Source organism: Epinephelus fuscoguttatus, linkage group LG10 (genome assembly GCF_011397635.1).
Source record: "Epinephelus fuscoguttatus linkage group LG10, E.fuscoguttatus.final_Chr_v1".
Classification (NCBI taxonomy): domain Eukaryota; kingdom Metazoa; phylum Chordata; class Actinopteri; order Perciformes; family Serranidae; genus Epinephelus; species Epinephelus fuscoguttatus.
Window position 1 is genome coordinate 23,107,294 of NC_064761.1, and position 21,531 is coordinate 23,128,824.

At 41.8% G+C, this 21,531-nt stretch overlaps 1 protein-coding gene across 1 annotated transcript; it reads left to right on the top strand.

Annotated features, from left to right (window-relative positions):
- Positions 1-934: 934 nt before the first annotated feature.
- On the top strand, positions 935-21,307 carry ppp1r2 (protein phosphatase 1, regulatory (inhibitor) subunit 2). The gene is made up of 6 exons (XM_049587690.1): positions 935-1,305; positions 11,333-11,440; positions 11,833-11,916; positions 14,540-14,643; positions 16,029-16,223; positions 18,796-21,307. Exons 1-6 carry the CDS (start codon positions 1,175-1,177, stop codon positions 18,813-18,815), a joined length of 642 nt encoding a protein of 213 aa, XP_049443647.1. The 5' UTR covers positions 935-1,174; the 3' UTR covers positions 18,816-21,307.
- Positions 21,308-21,531: the final 224 nt, after the last annotated feature.

Sequence of the window (21,531 nt, forward strand, 5' to 3'; positions counted from 1 at the left end):
TGTGTCATTATCAACCTTTCCTGAAAATTTCATCAAAATCCATTCAGAACTTTTTGAGTTATTTTGCAGACAAACAGACAAACAGACCAACGCCGGCGAAAACATAACCTCCTTGGCGGAGGTAATAATAATGCAGTCCTTACTGGGGGTGCACACTTTGCAAAAGAGATAAGTTTCAGCGAGTTGCAATCTGCAATCTACATTTTTGGGTTTACTTGACTTTATACTTTATTCTACATAACTAGACCTGTTGTCCTCATTCGTGGACACTTTTTTGTGCCACCTAGTGGTATGAGAGTGCAGTACATTAACCCGTGTAAAAACTAGATGGCAGCCCTTTCTGCCAAGTCAGTCTGCAGCTGATCCTGACATAAAAGTGGACAAGGTCCAAAAACCTGATCACATTTTATGGTTGAAACTTGTTCATTCATGATAAATTATGTTTGTAGTTTGATATGGCAACAAATTTGACTAATTTTAGCAACAGTAACAAGCTAAGACACTTACTTTCTTACTGTCCATACTGTCCATTTGAGGACATTTAGACGTCATCATTGATAATATTTATTTTTTTCATACTTATCGAGTCCTACTCATCCCAAATAGCTAGGAGAAATTAAAAATGCAAACAAACCAAAAGTTGAAGTCTCAGGAGGTTATAATGAATGAAAACACCATATGCCTTCATGCATATTTTGTCCTCCTTCCCCTGCTGTTCAGCACAGAGTTTGGGTTCCTGCATTCATACTACTTAATAAAATACAAAATACTATAAAAATACTACAGTTGTTGCATTCTACATTGTTTGTGAAAACCTGCATAAAGACGCCTTCACGATGTTGAAATTTCCGAGCTCACAAAGACAGCATTTATAGGACAGTGTGAAATATCGTTTCAAAATCTCGCGATATTGCAAGCATAGCAGACCCGCTAGTAGTGCTGTCGCCCCACCAGTCCTGGGAACAACAAACGGAGAGTAGACATGCTGAACAGCCAGTGCACATAGGATCCTGCATGGGTTTGCCCGACTTTATGGAAGACCACTGAGTTATGACGGGGAGCATGCTTAAAACCGAACCTGCCGTTGGTTACTGAGTCGCCGAAATCACAGAGTCGGAATATCCGTTGAAGAGAAATAGTTGAGCCAGCCGGGTCTGACAGTCAGCGTGTGGGAATGGCAGCTCCCCGGCCGATAAAAGGCATCCTGAAAAACAAGAACACCGGGACAAACGTCAAATCGCTGCCCGATGAAGTACCACCAGACACCGCTGAACAAGCCCCCGTACTCTCGGAGGAAGACCAACAGTAAGTTTTTCTGCTTGGCTGTCGTGAGGCTGGTAGACAGGTGACGTTAGCTAGCTAAACACTTGTTAGCCTCTCGAACGTTAACGTTACTCCCCTGTCAGGCTAACTGACAAGTCACCGTTCGGCCGTTAATGTTAGTCACCACCGTGTGCTGTCTGTGTGAAAACTTTCTGGTTGTTTCCAGCGACTGTGACATTGTTTCTCCTCCCTGATAAAATCATAATGGTATGTGTAACCAAGAGCTAACGTTTACCGCCATGAGTCGGCTGTCAGTTTAGCTTGTTCGCTAGCCAGTAATGTCAGAGCCACGACAGGTAACACACATTGTTCAAATTCAAAACTCTTACCGGCGACTTGCTTAACTTTGTGGTGATTTAAAAATATGGGTACAAACGTTTAAAAGTGACGACCCTCAGGAAGCAACGACCATAATTGGGCAAATTAACACCAACCGTGTTGTCATGTCCTCCTCCATATAACGTTAACGTTGCGTTACATTGACGGTAACATTAGTTTGGTGCTTTAGCTTCCCTCTTTTAACACCTAGCACTACTTTAGTTTTCTGTAAGTTACAAACACTGACTGAAGATTTGTGTTCTGCAGAAAAAGATAGACACTGCTGACATTAAATGTAAGACAAACAGTGTACTGTACAGTCCATTGTCTGCAACAGGTCTCAGTAAAGTGTTTGAGATCTAGGCTATCACTCCTCCATTAAATGATGTGGAGAGCACAATGATTATTGAACTTATAATGAATGAAAACATCACATGCCTTCGTGCTTTTTTGTCCTCCTTCCCCTGCTATTCATTAGAGAGTTTGGGTTCCTGCATTCATATTACTTTCTGAAATAGCCACAAAAAAAAGCCACATTTTAAGGCAGTGGTTTCTAACCTTTTTATCCATCCATCCATTTAACCCATCCTGGCTCAGGGGTTGTCAGTGTATATTACATATTATAATAAATGCATAACAATAAGATGTATGACATCTATTGCACATCTGTCCGTCCTGGAAGAGGGATCACTCCTCAGTTGCTCTTCCTGTGGCATCTACCATTTTTTCCCATTAAAGGGTATTTTTGGGGCAGTTTTTCCTCATCCGCTGTGAGGGTCCAAAGGTTAGAGGGATGTCGTATGCTGTAAAGCCCTCTTAGGCAAATTGTGATTTGTGATATTGGGCTTAATAAATAAAATTGAATTGAATAGCGATACAGAACAACTGACAAACTGTATCCAAACAGTTAATGTAACAGCTGCAGTTTGCGTAAAACTAGTGATTTGGCTGAATTTAAAGCAGGTGAAAATTGTTTCAGAGATGAGTTTTCCTCTTATTTGTAGGGACTTTTTTAATATGATTCTCTCTATTATATATTTTTACATACTTAGAAGGCTTCTTTTTTACAAATTCAGTGTTTTCTTCTCCCTGATACTTTGCTGTTGTTTTAGCTTTTTATATTGTTTAAGCAGTTGTGTGGTCGGTTGGATGTACTGCCAAATTAACGGAAACAACATTGGAGAAAGCTTAAGGTAGCGAAATGAACATTTAGTTCTCAAGCAACAGCTCTGGTTGATGTTCCTGACATTCAACATGTGTTGTGTGATAAAACTGGTCATTTTAGCTTTGGTTGTTTGAACTGTATACATTTCTAATGCAGGACAAGGCTGTTTAGGAGACAGTGAATACTCTGTTAATATAGTTTGTGTTCAGGTCTTTACCATGCCCATATCCGGTGAGATTTTGAGATATCTTTGATGATAATCCAAACCTTTCACTTAGTTTTCTTCACACCAGTGAAACAAATTCTGGGAAATAGACATGCTGTATATTTTTTAAAAGTTCTCTCACACTACTAGAAGGCCTTGTGACCCCCTGTGAATCTTTGGTGACCTCTAGGGTAGTTGGGACGCCCAGGTTGGGAGCCAAAGTTTGAGGGCATTGCAGTGTATTTGCTATGTTTTCATCCAAAAATGCTGAAATGTGTGTAACATGAAGACTTGACAGGCTTTTTATGAGTCACTGAGATTGTAATCAGTCTAAACCAGTGTCAGACAAAGCAGACCTGGGTGTAACCCAAGTTATATTTCTAGCAACAAACATTTGATGTTATATCTGATACTGACAACTGTGTTACAGACCCTCGCTGGCACTGACGCACCAGCTTGTGGTTAACAAGACTACTCTGATCTGATAAACGTACACCCACCTCTGCACTAATTCTTCAACAACCATCTCAACCGCTGTCAAATCTCATGCTTCCTGAACACATCTCACATGCCCTTTAGTTCATCCAGGGCAGGCTTGATGCGTTGTCAGAGGACACTGACCTTGCTCGGCATTCCATCCTTATGGTAGCCAAAATGATAGTTTGGCTTACTCCACTTGCAGTAAAGGACACCATACTAAAATATCAAGCGTATTCAGTGGCAATGGAGACGCCTCAGACGAGGTCAAGAACATTAAAAGGGAAATAAGTTGGGGGTCTGCCAATAGTCCCACAGTTAAGGGCAGTGACACAGCTCCATGATGAACTACTGAGGTGCAGTTTGTGAGAGCTGGCCTGGGACTGCTAAATCAGCTCCTTTGCCATCCAGTAGGTGCGCAGCTTCAGGGTCGGGTTGACAACATTTGGAAGTTGGTTTCTTTTTCTGGAGCCTTGCCTCCTCCTATGCATTGATATCATTAATACTGACACTTTGGCTGTGGCAGTGAGACATAACGCTTCAGATCACCTGTCCCTGTTAAGTCTTTCAGTGCTGTGCTCTCCCACAGCCACCTCTCAGTCTCCTCTCTGCCTCCAGGAAACTCTGGACACACAGTGTTCCCTGAGTGATGCTGTGCTGCTATTTAAAGGAGATTTGCAGACACAAGGGAGCCCCTTTTGCCACAGCATGATCGGTAAAAAGAAAAAAAAAACCTACTAAAACACAATTATGTATGACTTTACATTATCTGTATAGCTGTGGCACAATGTAATGTGAAAGAAACACAGTTCTGGATATTTTTAGTTATGTATGTCATCTGCGAACAGACCTGTAAGTAATTGGATTAAAAATGCCAGAGGGAAAAAAATGCACAAGGCTGTGCAGGAGGTTGTCCAGTGCTTTTTGTTTGAACGTTTCAAAGTGGCTTTGAGCAAGTGTTCCTTTACAAAGTACATCTGCTACTTAAGAATACTATGAAGTACACAGTACAGCTGGAAAATATGAAGAAATGATATGATGTTTATATTTGATATTTTTGGCCAATTGTTGGGTTGACTTTTGGTGCTTTCACAAGATGAATTTTTTTCATAAATAATTATCAGTCATATGGATATAATGACCAGGAAAAGATAACATTTATGATATTATGGTATCCAAAATCGAAGACAATGTCTATTCTCATTAAAAATAAGTACATATGAGGGCTTTACATGAACTGAATTCTGTCTGATTTACAGGGTGATGACTTGACACCACCCACTTGCCAAATGCTGCTAAATCTTTGACGCTAACTGGAGAGTCTGCCCACTGGAACAGTTGGCTTGGGCATTATCATCTGCTGAATCTATAAGTAGAGTCAAAGATTTGAATCCCTTTTAAAAATGAGCTCCAGCCTGAAAATATTGGGAGTCATGCAAAAAATTGCATGGTTATAGTGTGATGCTTCTAAACATTGAGATCAACATGTATAATATAAGGCATAGTGGACAGTATTTTAAGAAATTATCAGATTTAGGATTATATTTGTTAATTCGGGATGTAAACAGTTATTCTTTGTTTGGTTTAAGTTGAATATATACCAGCAGGTCTAAACACGAGTACCAATCCTCTCTGAGCGTCAGCTTGAGAAATTAGGCCATGGGATGGCAGTTATTAGTGAATTCAAGTCCCAACAGTGAATCGAGCTTTTTCTGTGTTGATACAAAAATAGTCTGTCTTTGAGTGACGAGGAAGTGGAGGAAAAAGAGTTTTCTGGAAGGATCCTGTGTGCGGCCATGCACCGAATAGAGAGAAGAACAAGGGCTGACCATGCTGTACCATGCTGTACCTGTCAGCTCTGAGTTTAAAGCAAATACATACACAATCATCAGTCTGTTTACAGGGCTTACATGCTTTTAAAATCTGTACAAATGGCACAAATATTTTAATAACTTCTTGTTTTCCTTTTAAATTTAGTTAGATTTTTTTAGCTCCTTGCATTCAGTTTGATTGTGATTTTTTTTTTTTTTTTTTTCATAAGCCCCATGTCAGTGTAAGTCAGCATTTTTTGGATAGAAAAATGACCCTCCAATGTCATCCTTTGTCTACTATGCTAAAACTCTGACAGGTCTTGACCACTCTGGCTCCATACATACTAATGAACTCTCTCGATGTGCTCTGTGTTTTATAGAATAACTTAAGATTGGCAAGCTTTATAGCTCCCCTTGTTCAGGACAGCAGTGCTCACAGTGGCCCTCATTTATGAACAAACGTACGACACAAAACTGGGCGTGTGGTCATTTCCACACAAAGCTTGGCATTTGTCAATGTGGTCATGAGTGGAGGCTACGTTCAAATTCCATGATGGGTCTAAACTTGTGCACGCATGTTTGAGTGAACGTAAAAGAAATAAATACACCCTCCAACAGTGTAATTGACGATTCAGTGGCCAATCATCAACACCCGATCATTTCTACGCCATCACTGGTGAGATCAGAACTACACTACACTACCCTATCGTAACATTATTTCCGTGCTCAGATCTGTGCTGGTTTATACGTTAGTGTGATAAATGAGGGCTGTTGCGCTTGACAACAGCCGAAACATGTTTCCCTTCTTATCTTCTTTAATTGTGTGTAATTAATCATATTTCCCTCCCAGCTCGTTCTATAGTACCCAGATGATATTATAAACCAGCTCTACAAATTTGGTCAAACACCTGTCTATGTTTAAACAGTTCGGCTCCCTCCATAGATTTATAGGAAGAGCATGAACCCAGATTATAAAACTCAGTAGTTGCTATTGGTTACAGTCATCAGAGTAAGACTCTCTTGATGCCTGTTAGAAATGTTTCCTACTTTTATTCAGTGGAGAGACAACTCCAACCTGCAGAAGTCAGCGTAACTAAAGCCTAGTTGGGCATTGTAAGGTCTTGCCCACTTTTTTTTAACCCATTAAGACTGTCACTTTTGTTATCCCTTCAATCACCCACTATTATTTAGTTAATAGTGATGTATGGGCCTCACACCCGGCCATGTATAATTCATGGTTGCTTCCATGAAACGTAATCTCTCCTTCACTGTCTTGCCAGCCTTATCCTGACTGTGTGATGGACAGTTTGACTGGCAGGCAGTGAATCTCAGATTTTCCATAATGTGGACAGAAAATTACCACTCGGACATTTTACCCTCCTGAGTGCGGGTCAGGTGAGGTCAACTGTGGGCTCAGATTATTAATACAGTTTCTGTAGTGATGAGAAATGTCTGGAACTGATAGTCAGAATCAACAGGTGTCTGAACACCTCTGGTCTACAGTGATAAAGAGCAGTAACTGCTTTAGGACAGCGCAGTAAAACTTATTACTTCCCTTTTTATTATCTCCTGTATTCTTGGTACAGAGGAGGGTACAATACACTGAACAATCATTTGAATGCAACACTTTTGTTTTTGCTCCCATTTTACACAGGTTTAAGTTAAAGATCTAAGACATTTTTATGCACTCAATATTTTGTAGCAAAGTTTTTAAAATCCATGTTCCACACCAGCTTCTTTACCTGCAACTTGGTCTGAAACCAAACCTCTGAACAGCTGATGCAACGATTGGTTTGCACAACTGAAGAATTTCTACATAAACCGTCAGAAACCATCTCAGGGAAGCTCATCTGCATGCTCGTCATCCTCACTATGATCTCGACCTGACAGCAGTTTGTCATCGTAAAAGACTTGTGAGGATATGTGGTTGGTTGGATGTACTGCCAAATTAACGGAAACAACATTGGAGACAGCTGAAGGTAGTTAAATTAACATTCAGTTCACAGGCAACAGCTCTGGTGGACGTTCCTGACATTCAACATGTTGCGTTGTGTGATAAATTTTAGAGTTGTCTTTTACTGTGAACACAATAGGCTGTGCACAGTTGGTGTTCAGCATCAATCCAACCGTTTTACTGTCCCTGAGTCTGAACACAGTGTAGAAACAGAGAAAAGGCATAAATGCAACAGTCTGTTATCTAAAACAGACGAAATAAGAGAGAATATTTGTGTAGCGTTCATTTTCATTTAGGTTTTCTTCGTCACAGTAAAAATCTGCTAATTCTACCTGCCTGAGGCCGCTGTTATTTTCACAGGACATTCATCTTCGGTAATGAACATGTTACATGGTTGGAAGCAGTGGCACTCATGCATAGAGTCCATAGCATTCCTGGAATTTAAGCCCATGTTTGGTAGAAAGGTGTTTGAGCACTTTGCTAACATTTCAACCTTACATAGAATTATCATTTTACAGACATTACAAGCAACACTGTTGCTGTGTGTGTTTATAATAAGCAGTGCTTTGGACTGTTTATTCCTCTACGCCATGACTCCTCGTTGCAAGTTCCTGGCAGAGTAGATGTCGGATTGACATCGTTTGGGAGCATGCAGCTGTCAGAATAACATGCTGGCATTGATAAAAGGAACTGAGGAGGTCGGAGCCATAGTGTTCTGATGGTCTCACAATTTGGAACCGGTTCTCTCCCATCACTACTCAGTTTAGATTTGGATTCACTGCACCAAACAGTAACATAACTTGGAAGTGTAACAGTGGAAAGCCCCGTGCATTTTTTATAGAGGACACCGCCTGTTACCCACATCATGACCTTACCATGACCCGTGATGTTGCCAGAGAATTCAGTGTGCAGTCCCTCCTTATTACTTTGCTTCAAATCTCCACTGATGCACTTTCTAATGTCTGGACTCATGACAGGGGCTTAAGAAACTGCTTTTAACCCTAAATCTACTACTAGCCACTGCTGCCTGAGGAAGGAAAGAAGCAGTGATTTGCACACCAGAAAAAAGCAGAAAACCTCAAATATGAAATAGTTAAAAAAAAAAAACAAAAAGAAACAAGGTACATTCTACTAATTTTTGGTAAATCTAGGGGACAGAGTTTAATAATGTTAACTTTCTTTGGCTGGGAAAGAGACACAGTTAAAATTGATAAGCACCTCCCCGGTGACTGGTACCAATTTCTTTTGCAGGCTTGATACAGTATATGGAAGCAGTATATTCTGTGCATTTGGACCAGCCAATGTCTTGACTGTAAAACAAGGAGGGCTGTTGGTGGGTTCAGTCAGTAACGGAGAGCACAGGGCTGGACCTTTCCTCACTACCCTCTGGCTATGCTACCTGATAGCACAGCTCAGCTCTCAATGATGACTCACTCTATTTAATGAGTTTCCCTGAAGCGTTATGTCGCCGGCCATTGACCACCCTGGACAGATAATCATCACATAAGAGATACAGCTCTATATTTAGTGTCTGCTAGTAGTTGTTTTTGTTTGTTTTTTTCCTCTCACGGTGGCAGGTGCATCATCATTTCATTTCCGTTTTTGTGATGATTTGCTCTGAATGAGTGAGGGCACTGGAGTGGATTTAAGGGCAATTGCAGTTTGGCGGAAATAGAACACGATTGGCTGCTTCTGGGATGTGTTGTGTAACCGCACACTCTGTAGAGTGAAGCTCTACAGACTCATTAACGCCTAGCATCGTAACACACACACTCTTCCAGATGTTACTCAGAGCCCTGCGCTGATGGTGTTTCTCAGATCTGAGGTTGCTTTAGCAAACGTTGATGAAACTGACTGTCATAGTGTTTTTTGATTTTACTCTCAAGGCAACGTTCTGCAAAAGAGATTATTTTCCTGTCTTGATGGAAAGGAAAACTATTATCCTTGAACAAAGCCCTAACATTGATTATACAGTATTATATATTCTTATGATTCCCTGAACAAAATTGTACTGCTGTATGGAGTATTTGCAAAGGAATTCACTCTCTTTACCATTTCTAGTTTTGCATTTGTTCCAGTTACGCAACCCCATCCAACAAGTTTGCTAATTTAATAGAATGAGTATGCATGTTCAGAATGTTGGTCAAGGTCATTTTTATCAGGATGAACAACACTGGCCTATTTGCCGTCTGTTTACAGAGCGGTTTCTCAAACTGCTCGGCCACCTCGCTGCTCATAAGCAGGCCAGCAGCTCATTACAGTGCCAGTTCTCGTCACCTAATGTGCTTGAGTCTTGGCCAAATCCCTTTAAACTCGACTGAATTATTTGGTGCTCAAACCCATTTCTTTTTTTTTTTTCAGATGCCAGTCTCAACTAGGGCTGCGAAATTCCAGGAATACTCAACTTATAAACTTTACAGGGAATCAATGGGGATTTTGGGGGAGGAGAATAAAATGGAAATATAAGGGTAATTTGTTCAAGCTGTGTTTACCATGTCATTTAAACAAACCTTTTACCATATTGCAAACAGACATAATTGTAAATTGACTCTTCTAATAGGTAAAAAGTGTATAAAGGTGTATAAACCTCTATCAAACAAAAATTGAACATAACAGCCATTGTGAATGTAGGACGTATTGCCAGACTCTTATATCAGACTGTATTCATTTTAGCTAGGTGTACCTTAAACACTGGCAACTGAGTGTGCATCTGCCTTTTCATCCACTTATGTAGCTCTTAAGGCACATGCAAGCTTGTTAAATAAAGCTAAATACCAAAGGCAACTCATGAGAACCAGAGTTGGGTAGCATCCAGTGAAATCTACTTAGCTCAGCATCCACACCCAAATTGATTGACTTATTGACAAACCTCTGTGCGTGTACTTTGTGTCACTGTTTCCTGCACGTACTGAGGTTGTGCAGGCTACACCCATACTGCACACCCCTACTTTCCTTTGTTTTTAGCGGAGGGTTTTTCCACATAGGACATTTAACTTGAGATAATTAATTTGTTGTACTTCCTCTGATTTGCAGCTGTGGGACCTTAGGATGATTCCCTCCCGTTTAGTGTTTTGGGACAGAGAGAATGATGTGGTGTTTTTGCAGGGTCTGTGTGGCTCAGGTCTGTTTTTGAGTGAGAGGCGTAGGGGAGCTCTGCAGGCAGTGGATTTAGCATCTCCCACCCCTTGCCTGTCTCCCCTGATACCCGACCTTTTGTTCTAAAGAACAAGGTCAAGACTGATGTACAGCATCTTTGCAGGAGAGGCTTGGGAGAATAGAAGTGGTTTAACCCGTGCCCAGATAACTCCCATGAGCCCTTGGATTTATAGCTTTAGGTTTCAGCTGAGTTTGTGTGGAATTAAAAGGATAAAAAGTGTGAAAGAAGAAGTAAACATTGTCCTAATGAGACACTGCTCAGGCTTACAGTAAACTAAAAAGAGAAGGGACCACTGAAACTAAATGTTACAACAAATATTTCCTCTGTCTCTCTCCTGAACTATAATGGCAGGTGTTATCTCTTTATCCTCTCGAGCAAATGTCTCATTCTGTGCTGATTTAGTCTTTGCTTCTGTTCATTTCCTCCAAGGATTTGAAAGGGCAGCAAGGATTACAGTAATTTTGAACAGAAAGCCTGGGGGGAGCAACCAAAGGTGACACCATTTGGGGGATTTGGAACAGGTGTGTTTCAGAGAAGTGGGACAAAAATCAACTCTAGAAGAAAAAAAAAGCAATCATATCAAATGAGACTGTTGTTGACTCTTGACCTTATTCATTCACAGCTGATCAGCCTTAGCCCTCACTCAGACCCTTACTCACATCCGTGATGGATTACCTCGACACGAAAGCAAATCCTGGAAGTCTTCAGAAATCGGTGCAGATGACATTTCCGGGCTTTTTCGCCTGCGTGTTCCCAAAATATGCAGTCGGAGTGCAAAGTGGGGCAGGTTCAGTCCTAGATTAAATCTGGTCGCCTGTTTCCCTGGAGGAATCTGTGAGTGGGTGGCTGGTGGTCCAAATGGAGCGTCTGTCCATTTAGCCCTCATTTTCTTTTCACCGTGTTTTCTCTGATCCTTTTACAGGAAGAAATCCCAGAAATGGGATGAAATGAACATCCTGGCCACATACCATCCACCTGACAAAGACTATGGCCTGATGAAGATTGATGAACCCAGCACACCTTACAACAGGTCAGACCCTTTTGTCAAATTTCCCTTTGTCACCTTCTAATTTCTAACACCACATCATTTATGCTTAAAATGATCGCAGACAGTTTGAGCTCTAACCTATGCCAATGTAGGACAGTTGAGTTGGTGCATGTCTCAGCAGGTTTGTAATCCAATATGCCAGGCTGCTGCAGGGAAGGTCACCCTCGTCACAGACCTTTCCTCTCTCTCTCTGGTCCTCTTTCCTGTCTACATTTTCCCTCTGTACTCTCCTTCCTCTCTACCCTTTATCCCCTCTGTCAGTTTATCTCCTTGGCTATCTGTTTGTTTATTTCCTGTCGTCCTTTTTTGTGTTGATCCTCCGTCCCTTACCTCATTTTCAGCTTATCTTTATTCAGTTAATGTCTGTCTTTCAGGATGGTGGGCGACGACGATGATGAAGGTGCGCTGAGTGACTCTGACGGCCACGGTGGACTCACGGCTGACGACCTGGCATCAAAGTAAGAAATGGGAATGGGAGGAAACAAACCAAGTACAGAGGCAGAAAAGAAAGATGATTAGGTTTGGCTGCTGTAACAGCTCTGCTACCTTTTAATTTTTTATTGCGCTGTAGTTCCTGGTGCAGTGCGTAGCTTTTTAGATTTTTTAGTGAAGTAGAAATGTAACCTGGGAAAGGGAGAGAAATCATTCAGGCTCTCAGGTGTAGCCCAGATAGGCCACACCTGAACACACTCACCAACTTCCTTGTCCTCCATCAAGAATGTCGAAACAGTAACTGATAAGAGTGGATTTACTGTGCTGCCTCTGACGTCCTTAATACACGCAGTGACCACTTTACTGCAGCATGACACAGAGAAACATTTGGACAGCACGTTATAAGACTGCAGTGCCAAAAAAGTTGCAATACTGTTGATGTGGAACATTGTTTTACTACGGTGGCCGACAAGGGCAAAAGAAAAATTCAACAACAGAAAGGTGCTGCAAATGAAAATGAAAAAATGTGCTGCAGAAAGCCAAAACAATACATTATCAGCAAACACAATGCAAATACAAAAAAATGATGCAATGTCAAAAACACACATACCCCAAAAATGCGTCAGAAAAACGCTGCATATCAGAGCAGAGTTCTCCAGGCCTCTAGGGGGAGCGCTAAGTAGAACGCCAGTGTGATGCTAATGCTAGCTACCTAAATCTGTCACTCATTTATAATATTGTAAAAGGCAAACCGTATACGAAGAATATGTACCTTTTTTCATCACCTGTTTGTTCCACTTTTCTCCCCACACACTGTCTTGTCTGGTCTCTCTCCTCCACTTGAAATCAAGTTGTTCCACATAGCACAGCTTCATTGTTTTGGCGTTGTTTCTGAACCTTCTGCATGTTTCTCTAAATGAAAATGATTTGGACCATTGTAGCATGTTTGCCCTTTTGGCCACTGCATCTTTTGCAGGAAATACATGAATCAGTTTATCCCCAGACTTAATATTCTTACCTTTTATATTTTGGGATGAAGATAGTTAGTTGTAACCTCCCAGTTGGTGATGGTGTAATAGAGCAGCTGCTCAGCTGCAGGCTCCAGGACAGAGTTGTCCAGGCAGAAAGTTGTGTACGCACAGACACGCACGCACACACAAGATACAGACAGTGGGCAGTTTACTCACTCCCAGACTGCACTGCTGCCTTTGACAGTGCCCCGGGCTGGGTTTACCAAATGCATCTTGACAAACTTCTTCCTTTTTTTTTTTTTTAACTGAAAGAGAGTCAAGCTGAGAGAACCTTGGTAAAGGTCAGCGCTATGCCCCAAACTACGTTATATTTAGCATGTCCTCAGACTGCTCTCTGAGCTGACAGTCGTGTGGCTCACTGCAGGTCTGTTCAGTCAGTGGTGGGAAAAGTATTAATGGGGACAGGTCCTAATATGATTGAGGAATTAATTTCAGTTTGTTCTAAGTAGGAAACACACCTGTAAAAATGAACATCTCCATTTTGTGTTGTGCATAAGACACACAGAGACATTATAACTGCAATCTTTGTTACTGTGGGAGGTTAGTGGTACGCTCACTGTGTTTTTGTTGGTTTTCCTGGAAATGCTTCCTGCATTTTTGCTCTCAGCAACACTAGCCCATAGACAAACAATGGGTTTCAGGGTGTTTCTGGGTGGCAACTTGACCCTCTTCCTGTGTAGAGAAATGTGTATCTGCCACTTGGAGCTGTCTTCTGGACGGCAGCGGGAGCTTGAGAGGTGAATTTGCTGTGGGCCATCACGCTTACGTAAGCGCATTGATGCAGCCATGGGATGAGCTAGTTTGAGTTTGTGCACCACAGAGAGGCTAGTGATCAGCTCCAGGCTTGCAAGTCAATTAGCCGCCTTTGTTTACTTCCACACAGAGTGCCTTCCATTGTTTTACGCTAAACCCTGCAGACAGTGAAACAGCTGCTCTTTTCCTCTGTCCTCTTGTTGTTTAATCTCTCCAACATTCACTCTTACTCTGTTCTCTCATCCATCACTTTTCTTGGATTTACTTCCCTCATCTCAAATTCACAGCATCACTTAGACCTTCTCCTTCCCTTCCTGTCCGTCTATACCCGCCTCAAATGTCTGATACCATTACTGGTGCATTTTGAAACTGTAGGGAAATCGACTGTCTCCTTTGTGGGTGAATCGGGCCAGTTGGTTGGCGAGCAGTAGTACAGTAAATGGGAGCCTCCCTGGGGCAGTTGCACCGATTCACTACCATTCGCTGAGCCGTAAACCATTATTCATTTTGTCCTCTGCTGTTAGCGCTCTCTGCGAGTGTGAGAGATGGAGATAGTAACTCTTGTTATTTTTGTCTTCATGCTCGAGTACTCGCACACGCTTGCATCTCTTCACTCTCGCTGTGCCTACTCTCTCCTCCCCCTCTCCTAATATCTCTCCATCTGTCTTTCTCCTGTTCCTGCTGCCCTCCTTAAAAACCTTTTCAGAAGTTTTTTTTAATATTGACTTCTGGAGGAGCTGTTGTTGATCTCCTGTTTCTATTTGTTCACATGCTCGTTTATCATGGTCAGTATTAATTAAATAAATTGATGTCCTATTAACTTATTTCTTGTCCCTTCCTGTCTGTTTTTTACCATCTTTTCAAGGCTGGTGGCAGCTGAGGGCTCAGAGCCTCGCTTCATGAAACAAGAGGAAGAAGAGGAAGAGAGCAGCGAGGAGGAGGAAGAGGAGCTGACTCCTGAAGAACAAGGTAAACATGGAGATGCTTTTCCTAATTCACAAAAGGACTGTGCAGCTCTTGCAATCGCTAAAACTGCACAAATTACGCAAAAAAACCCTGCAATTCTAAAAAGGTGAAATGCACAGAAACTGCGCAGCCAAGCACATAGCATCATGGTGCTCCTGTGCTATTTGCATGTGTTAAAATTACGTAACATGCATACATTTGGCACAAAACTATCCCCTTTTAATGCAACTTAGCCTCAAAATGGTTGAATATACAAAGATCAGCACTACAGGAATAGCTACATGCAGTTACAGTGAAATTATTAGCATCTTCAGTGAGTTGGTGGTACCTAAAGTAGACTGACAGATGGGAATATTAAATACTAAAAAATTAGTTTCTTTTCAACACGTTAAAATTCCTTGCCTGGAGTCGGAGGAATGCCTCTGCACCTTGTTGGTCAGGACTGGTTTTCTATTTGTCTCTGCCATTGTTCTGCTGACTGTGTTCGTTATGCATAGGAAACATTTATACCTTGCCACATGGATAATGTTAGACACAAAAAAGGGACAAATTGCACTCAGCTGCAAAAATTAATGGCCGTCTTTTTGCCCTGTAATATCAGTAAGCGCAACATCCCTTGTGTCAAGGACCTCGGGACAGGGCAGATAACAGTTGCAAGTGATGCCCAGTTAATGGCTCTGTCAGTGTTCGTAATCCGTTCTTTGTAAACTCGCCCTTCATTATAATTATATCATGATATCCCAGTGTTCACCTGTTTATTTTTACCTTCCACCTTGATACAAAGTGTCCTCTGCAGCTGTGAGGGTGACTAAATGCAGAGTGACAGCCCACGGTGAAGTGCTGGTGGAGAGGGATCTGTTTTGGAAAGGACTCCAGTGTTCTGTGTGCTCTTTTTAAGACACACACATGCTGTGCCAGTATGCTTTTGACTGTACTCTGACCTTGCCTGTCTATGTGCACACCTTTCCCTCTTACTCTCTGTCTCTGATACAGAAATGTGAGATGAGTTGCGTAGCCACACACACACACGTAGAATTTTAACAGGTTTCTGTGCTTTGTTTTTGTTTCACATTTATATCCAAACTATGCAGGCAGAAGCAAGAGAACAGTCAGGAAAGTGCAAATCTGATCGATATAATCCAACTGCAGAGCTGTGGCCTCAGCAGTTTTAGACATGCCAACTTGTGCTACCCATAGGAACATTTTAAAATCAGCTTTAGAGCTGCAGATGATTCAGGTTGATGAGAATGTAGGAATGGCACACTCTGAGCAGATAATACTTTGTTTTTAGAGTCATAGTAGTATAGCAGCTGTATAATTAACCACTCTAAATTCTGCATGTTGCTTTTGACATCTTAAAGTGATTTCAAATTTGTCCCCCTCTGCAGCCAAAAAGAAGCATTTTCAGATGATGAGGAAGATGCACTACAACGAGGGCATGAACATCAAACTGGCCCGCCAGCTCATCGCCAGAGAGCTTGAAGATGACGAGGACGCAGACGAAGAGATGACGGACGACACAGAAGAGCCGAGGGAGGACGCGGAGGAGACGGAGGAGATCAGTGTTGACCCACCACAGGAAGGTAAGGACAGGGAGGCTGTGTCGCTACTGCGCACGACCAGATGAATAATTTGGACAGTTTCCAGGCCAACAGTTTTCCAGTACGCATTAAGAGGCGTAGTGGGTGTAGTACACCTTGGAAAATACAGCTAAAGTGAAGAGGTTCAGAAATAATGGGCTTGCACACTGATGCACGCCATCAGTGTGGATGTCATTGGATTAAACAGTTGGCTGCTGTTTGTTTGTGCCGCCCTGTGGTTCAGTTACTCCCAAAGCTGTGCATCAGGAGGTCACAGTGTTTTTAGATGAAGTACTGTTACATCACATCCTGTAATGAGCACAATGGGTCATACTGAAGGATGTGTCTTTATTAATGACTATTGCAGCTTCCAAATATGTTCAGAATACCCGCCCACAGACGCCATAACAGGAGATATGATGAACTCACTGGTTTCGGTTTAGTTTTACTCACTGTGTGATGATCCAGGTGCGTCAGTTGGTTTTAGAGTTGACTGATTTGCAGGATGTATGGAGAGTTGCAAGATGACGCTATGAACTGATTGTCTTGACTGTCGCGTTCAACAAATGAAGACAAAAATCCCCAAACAAACATTTCCCAAATAAACAGGCCTTTTCAGTGGGGTATCAGTAGACTTCATCAAACAATAAAAATTAAGATTACTCAAAAATATGGCGGTTAAAGACTGTAATCCTAAAGCATCTTCCACGCTCCACACTTGCTTAAACACTTGCATCTTTAATTACAGGTTTCTGAAATGCTGGGTCAGGTGGAGCATTAAAGTGACTCAAAAAATGACTTGCCAGAAATGTCTCCAACAATGACGCACTGATTTGATTTTTAATTTTATCCTTTATTAAAACAAACAAAAACCAATTGGGATAAAAATCTCTTTTCAGTGGTGACCCGGCCAAGAAGGCATCATAGTTACGATTACATACATACAACAGTTAAGTAAAAGTTTGTGGTAAGGACTTCGGTTAATGTTGCTTTAAAACTGATTAGAGAAATTATTGAGTCTAGATTGAATCTAGCCTGCAGACTCAGAAGTACAAGTTAAACTTGTAGCATAGTACATGGGTAACCTGTCTAGAATGGCCTTGTACATTTAAATACACCAGTGCTGCATCCTGCACTTATTATGGGAGCACCATCTGACCAGATTGTACAGTGTGCAGTGATGAGTCAGGTAGAGTTTGAAATATGTCTCAAAGCCACATGATAAAAGCAGCAAGAGACCTGAGTTTCTTGGTTAGAGTTCCAATTTGACGTTTGAAGTAGAGATCAATGTCCAACCAAATGCTCAGATATTTATAGTTATAGGGTGCAAATAACACCCTGATCTGCCCTGATCCTCTTTGGGCATGTCTGTCTACTAATATTTCATAGCAAAAAATAGTCAGAATAAAGACTGGCTCCTGTAATAACTCTTTGTGCACTAATTAGTTCTTTAGGGATGTCTGCTATTAGTCGACCTAACAATTAAACATTGCTACCCTTGCTGGGTGGTACCAGAAATACTAGTCAGTTGAAGTTATTATTTAGATACCAAAAGGAAAACGGGCAAATGCCAGACTAACTAGTGGCTCTGACCATCAACAGCTTTTCCTTTCTCTCTTTTTCACACTCACAGACACACGTGAGCTCTTTAACTGAATGGATGGAACCGTGTGCATGTGATCGATACAAATCCACAGCTGTCCAAGGAACGCTTAAACCAGTAGTTCCCAACCGGTCCAGCCACAGGGTCCAGATTTTTCCTCAGTCTGTTTTTCATGGTCCACAAAGTTTAATACATTCAGCGTCACACTTGGACATGTCATCAAGCTAGTTTGCTGTCTCTGTCAATTAGCTGTCTACTAGTCACTCACTCCACAGCAGGAAACAGCACTTCAAAATAAAAGCGATGTGCACACCCATGCATGAGTTACAGCGTAAGTCTGAGTGTGTTCTTGAATCTAGGAGTCGGAACGTGATAGATATATGTGTGTGTGTACATATATATATATATATATATATATATATATATAAGTGAGTTGTTGTTGCCAGATACAAGATACAGTTTGGTTATTAAATATTGTGACTGACGATTTCAAATGGCTCATATAATTTGCACAGTATTTTTTCAGACAATGTTTGACCTCATAGAGTGTTCATACTTTCAAACTTGTGTTTTAATATCAGGAAAACTAGTCACTAGGAACATCCTTAGTTAAAATATACGACTGAGTTTTCAGTTTGGGAAATAATGTGAGAATATAGATTCCAGACAAAGCGTGTGTGTGAACCCCAGAGGAAGCATCAAAAGTAAAAGAGCTGTAGCTTGAATGAAACACATGTACGTCACTGGAGGGCAAAAACAAACTTTGTGATACTGCAGCAGACTAAGTACTGAAGACATGAGGCTCGATGTCGAGATGTAACCCATTTTTAATCACGAATCTGTTCAGTTTCCTCCAGCTACTCTCTCTTTGGAGGATCAAAGTACAAAGCAGATGAGAAATTGGGGAATATCACATTTCTGTCTTTCTGTTCTCACGTCTGTCTGCTCTGTTTTGTCTCGTTTGTTCTGCAGCTGACTCTCTGGACTCGTAGATGAGGCTTTTCTCCCACCTTCATCCCCGGCGTGTCGGCTCCAGATCCAGACAGACAATGCCACTGCGCTCTGTGTCTCTAACGCCGGGCCACACAGCAGACACCGCTTTCACCACTCAACAGCTAATAACCTCCCGGTCACCTGTCTCTGTCTCCACTGTTCCTTAGGACTGTGCAATATAACCTTCACTCTGGTTTCTAACTCCCTGAATCAGTACAACACACAAGAGAAGACTGTTGCTCCTTCCTCCTCCTCCTCCTCCTCCTCCTCCTCCCCCCGTCTCCTGTTGCCAAGAACTTCCCCCTCCTTCCTCGTCTGGACTGCCATGGCACTGAAGAATATGTGATTCTGACCCTGAAAGGATCAAGGCCTTGTAAAAAAATAAAAAAAATAAATAAAAAAATAAAATACTGCTGGATACCAGGACTCCCGTCTGGCCGCTCCACAGTCCGTCTGCAGGCCACAGAGCCAGTACGTCAGCCCTGGAGGCAGCCAGGGGAAACCCCACAGCCTCACTAAAGGCATATCTGAGACATGACGACAGCGCTATACTGGGTGCACTAAAGACGGCTTTTATTTGTGTTGTGCTTCGTGACCCACCGCTCTGTTGCTTTTTCTTTCCTCCTCGAGTGCATAAAAGTTGGACACCGTGACGACCAGTTAGGTTGTCTTTGCTTTTTACCTGGTAATTCAGGTAGGAATAGTACGAAACAACTGGACCTACGTGATCTAAATTCCAAATTTGACATCATAAACCAACAATGCAAACCATGAATTGACACACGTGTGCTGTGGTGTCTCACTCTGACACTTGCAGTCAACTGCATGGCTTTGTGCTTAAAGTCAACAACAGATTTTTCAAGCATTATGCTTCTTATTTACTCTCTACAAGCAAGAACACTACACCAAACCTCATTTACAATTCTGGCAATTAAAAAAAAACATGTATACCTCATGGATCGAGACCGTAGGCCTTTTTTAAAAAATTGAATCCATTGATGAATTTGGCGTTTAAGTTATCTATCAAGAGACATTTTTATTAGTTGAAAAAAATCAGAGTTTAAGTTCATTTGTGGAGGAAGACTGCAGGACATGTTGGTAATGAACATTTCAAAACGTTTAGTGAAGACTGAGTCAGAGTTTTCCTGGCTGTAAGGTAACAAAAATTGGCACTTAACCTTTTTATGTCTTGAAGATAGCAGGAGGGACGGCGTTGAGGTCCCGCAGCACGTGCTACTGATTAACAGGACAGTGTCCCGTCTGTGACAAGTTACGGTTACAAGCACCAGGCGCTTCTGTAGATCTGACATAGAAACAACCACTCACTGTGCTCTTGCTCAAATGATTTGTGTAGTCGAGTTGTCAGCGCATGGAAACGTCACCAGACCTTTCTGAGGAAGGTGCAGTCATTGATTTTGTGTTAAATTCCTCGCCTAGCTCCATCACGCTTGATTTAACGTTGTCAGATCTACTTAAGTGTCCTGTACGACGCAGCTTGGGAATGTCAAAGAAAGAGTTGTTAATGCTACTGACTTTAGTTCAAGCAGATGTTGGCAGCGGAGTTAACCACTATGGCTTATTGGAGGCGTTTCAAGGATTTTTGTGATGTCTGGGGTTCCTGCAAGTGTCGGAAAGTGACGAACAAGTCTTAAAAAAAAATGTTGGATTTGAAAGTTTCTGACTGTCAGTTTCCGGGGGCTTTACCTCGGCTACACTGTGTGGCGTCACAAGGGAGAGTCGAACGAAGCACCGCGAGGAAAGGTGTGTGGGAACCCTGAGTATGTCTTGTGTTGTGATCTCTTAATTTTTCTTCTGACCCTTTAATTCCTCACTGTGATTGAAAGTGTTGAGCTCTGTATTATGGATAACAAAAAGACCTACAGTATGACTTCTGCAAACGTCCCTTTGCAGTTTAATTTGTTCTCGTAGTTTAGCATTCAGTGGCATTTTTCTCTCCGTGATTGAGGATAAAGCAACTTCCTTTTCGGCCATTTCCACCAACCGACAAGCTCACATTATTGTAGAGAAACAGGAGTGTGTGTGGAGATACTGATTTGACATTGTGTTCACTGAATTTGAACAGAGAAGCTAAGACGATCGGTTAATGTTCTCACTCAAGACAAAAGGACACAGTCCTCCAAACATGACTGACATGATCACCCCGTAGGTGGTTATTACCTGTCGAATGTGCCTCTTATGTATTTATGTACATGTGTGTAAAATGAACAGGCTATGCTTCATGTCGTTTTTTTCTTTTGCCTCACATGTCCGCTGTCTGGCTTTTTGTTTGTGCGCCTCCTCTGCCCTGTTGGGATTGTTTTCTTACGATGACAGACTGTTAAATAAGCACTGAGTGTCTGTCTCAAAAATGACGTGGGTGCTACATCCATGTGTTTTTGTATTCCCGGTTTGCATGTCCTCTACCATCAAACTGTGTGTATTCTCTTTTGATTTTGTCTCCGATCATTAAACAGATGTTGTTAAGAACTAGTATCTGTCGTGGTGTGTGTTTGATCTGAGGAGTCGGATGCCTAAAAGCTGAATGATGCAGAAAATCTGTCTGACACTGTCTGAGTGATTCAAGTCTCGAGAGGACTGGAGGTACAGTTTTTCTCCTTGCGCAAACTTTCTCTCTTTTACAACAACCTGATTTTTGTTTTCTTCTTTTTACTTGTCACTCATTGACGAAAATGACGAGCCACTGCAGGTGAACTT

Coding starts and splice junctions, on each gene's coding strand:
- ppp1r2 (XM_049587690.1), top strand. CDS start 1,175: ATGGCAGCTCCCCGGCCGATAAAAGGCATCCTGAAAAACAAGAACACC. Junction 1,306..11,332: donor CTCTCGGAGGAAGACCAACA/GTAAGTTTTTCT, acceptor ATCCTTTTACAG/GAAGAAATCCCAGAAATGGG. Junction 11,917..14,539: donor GCTGACGACCTGGCATCAAA/GTAAGAAATGGG, acceptor CATCTTTTCAAG/GCTGGTGGCAGCTGAGGGCT.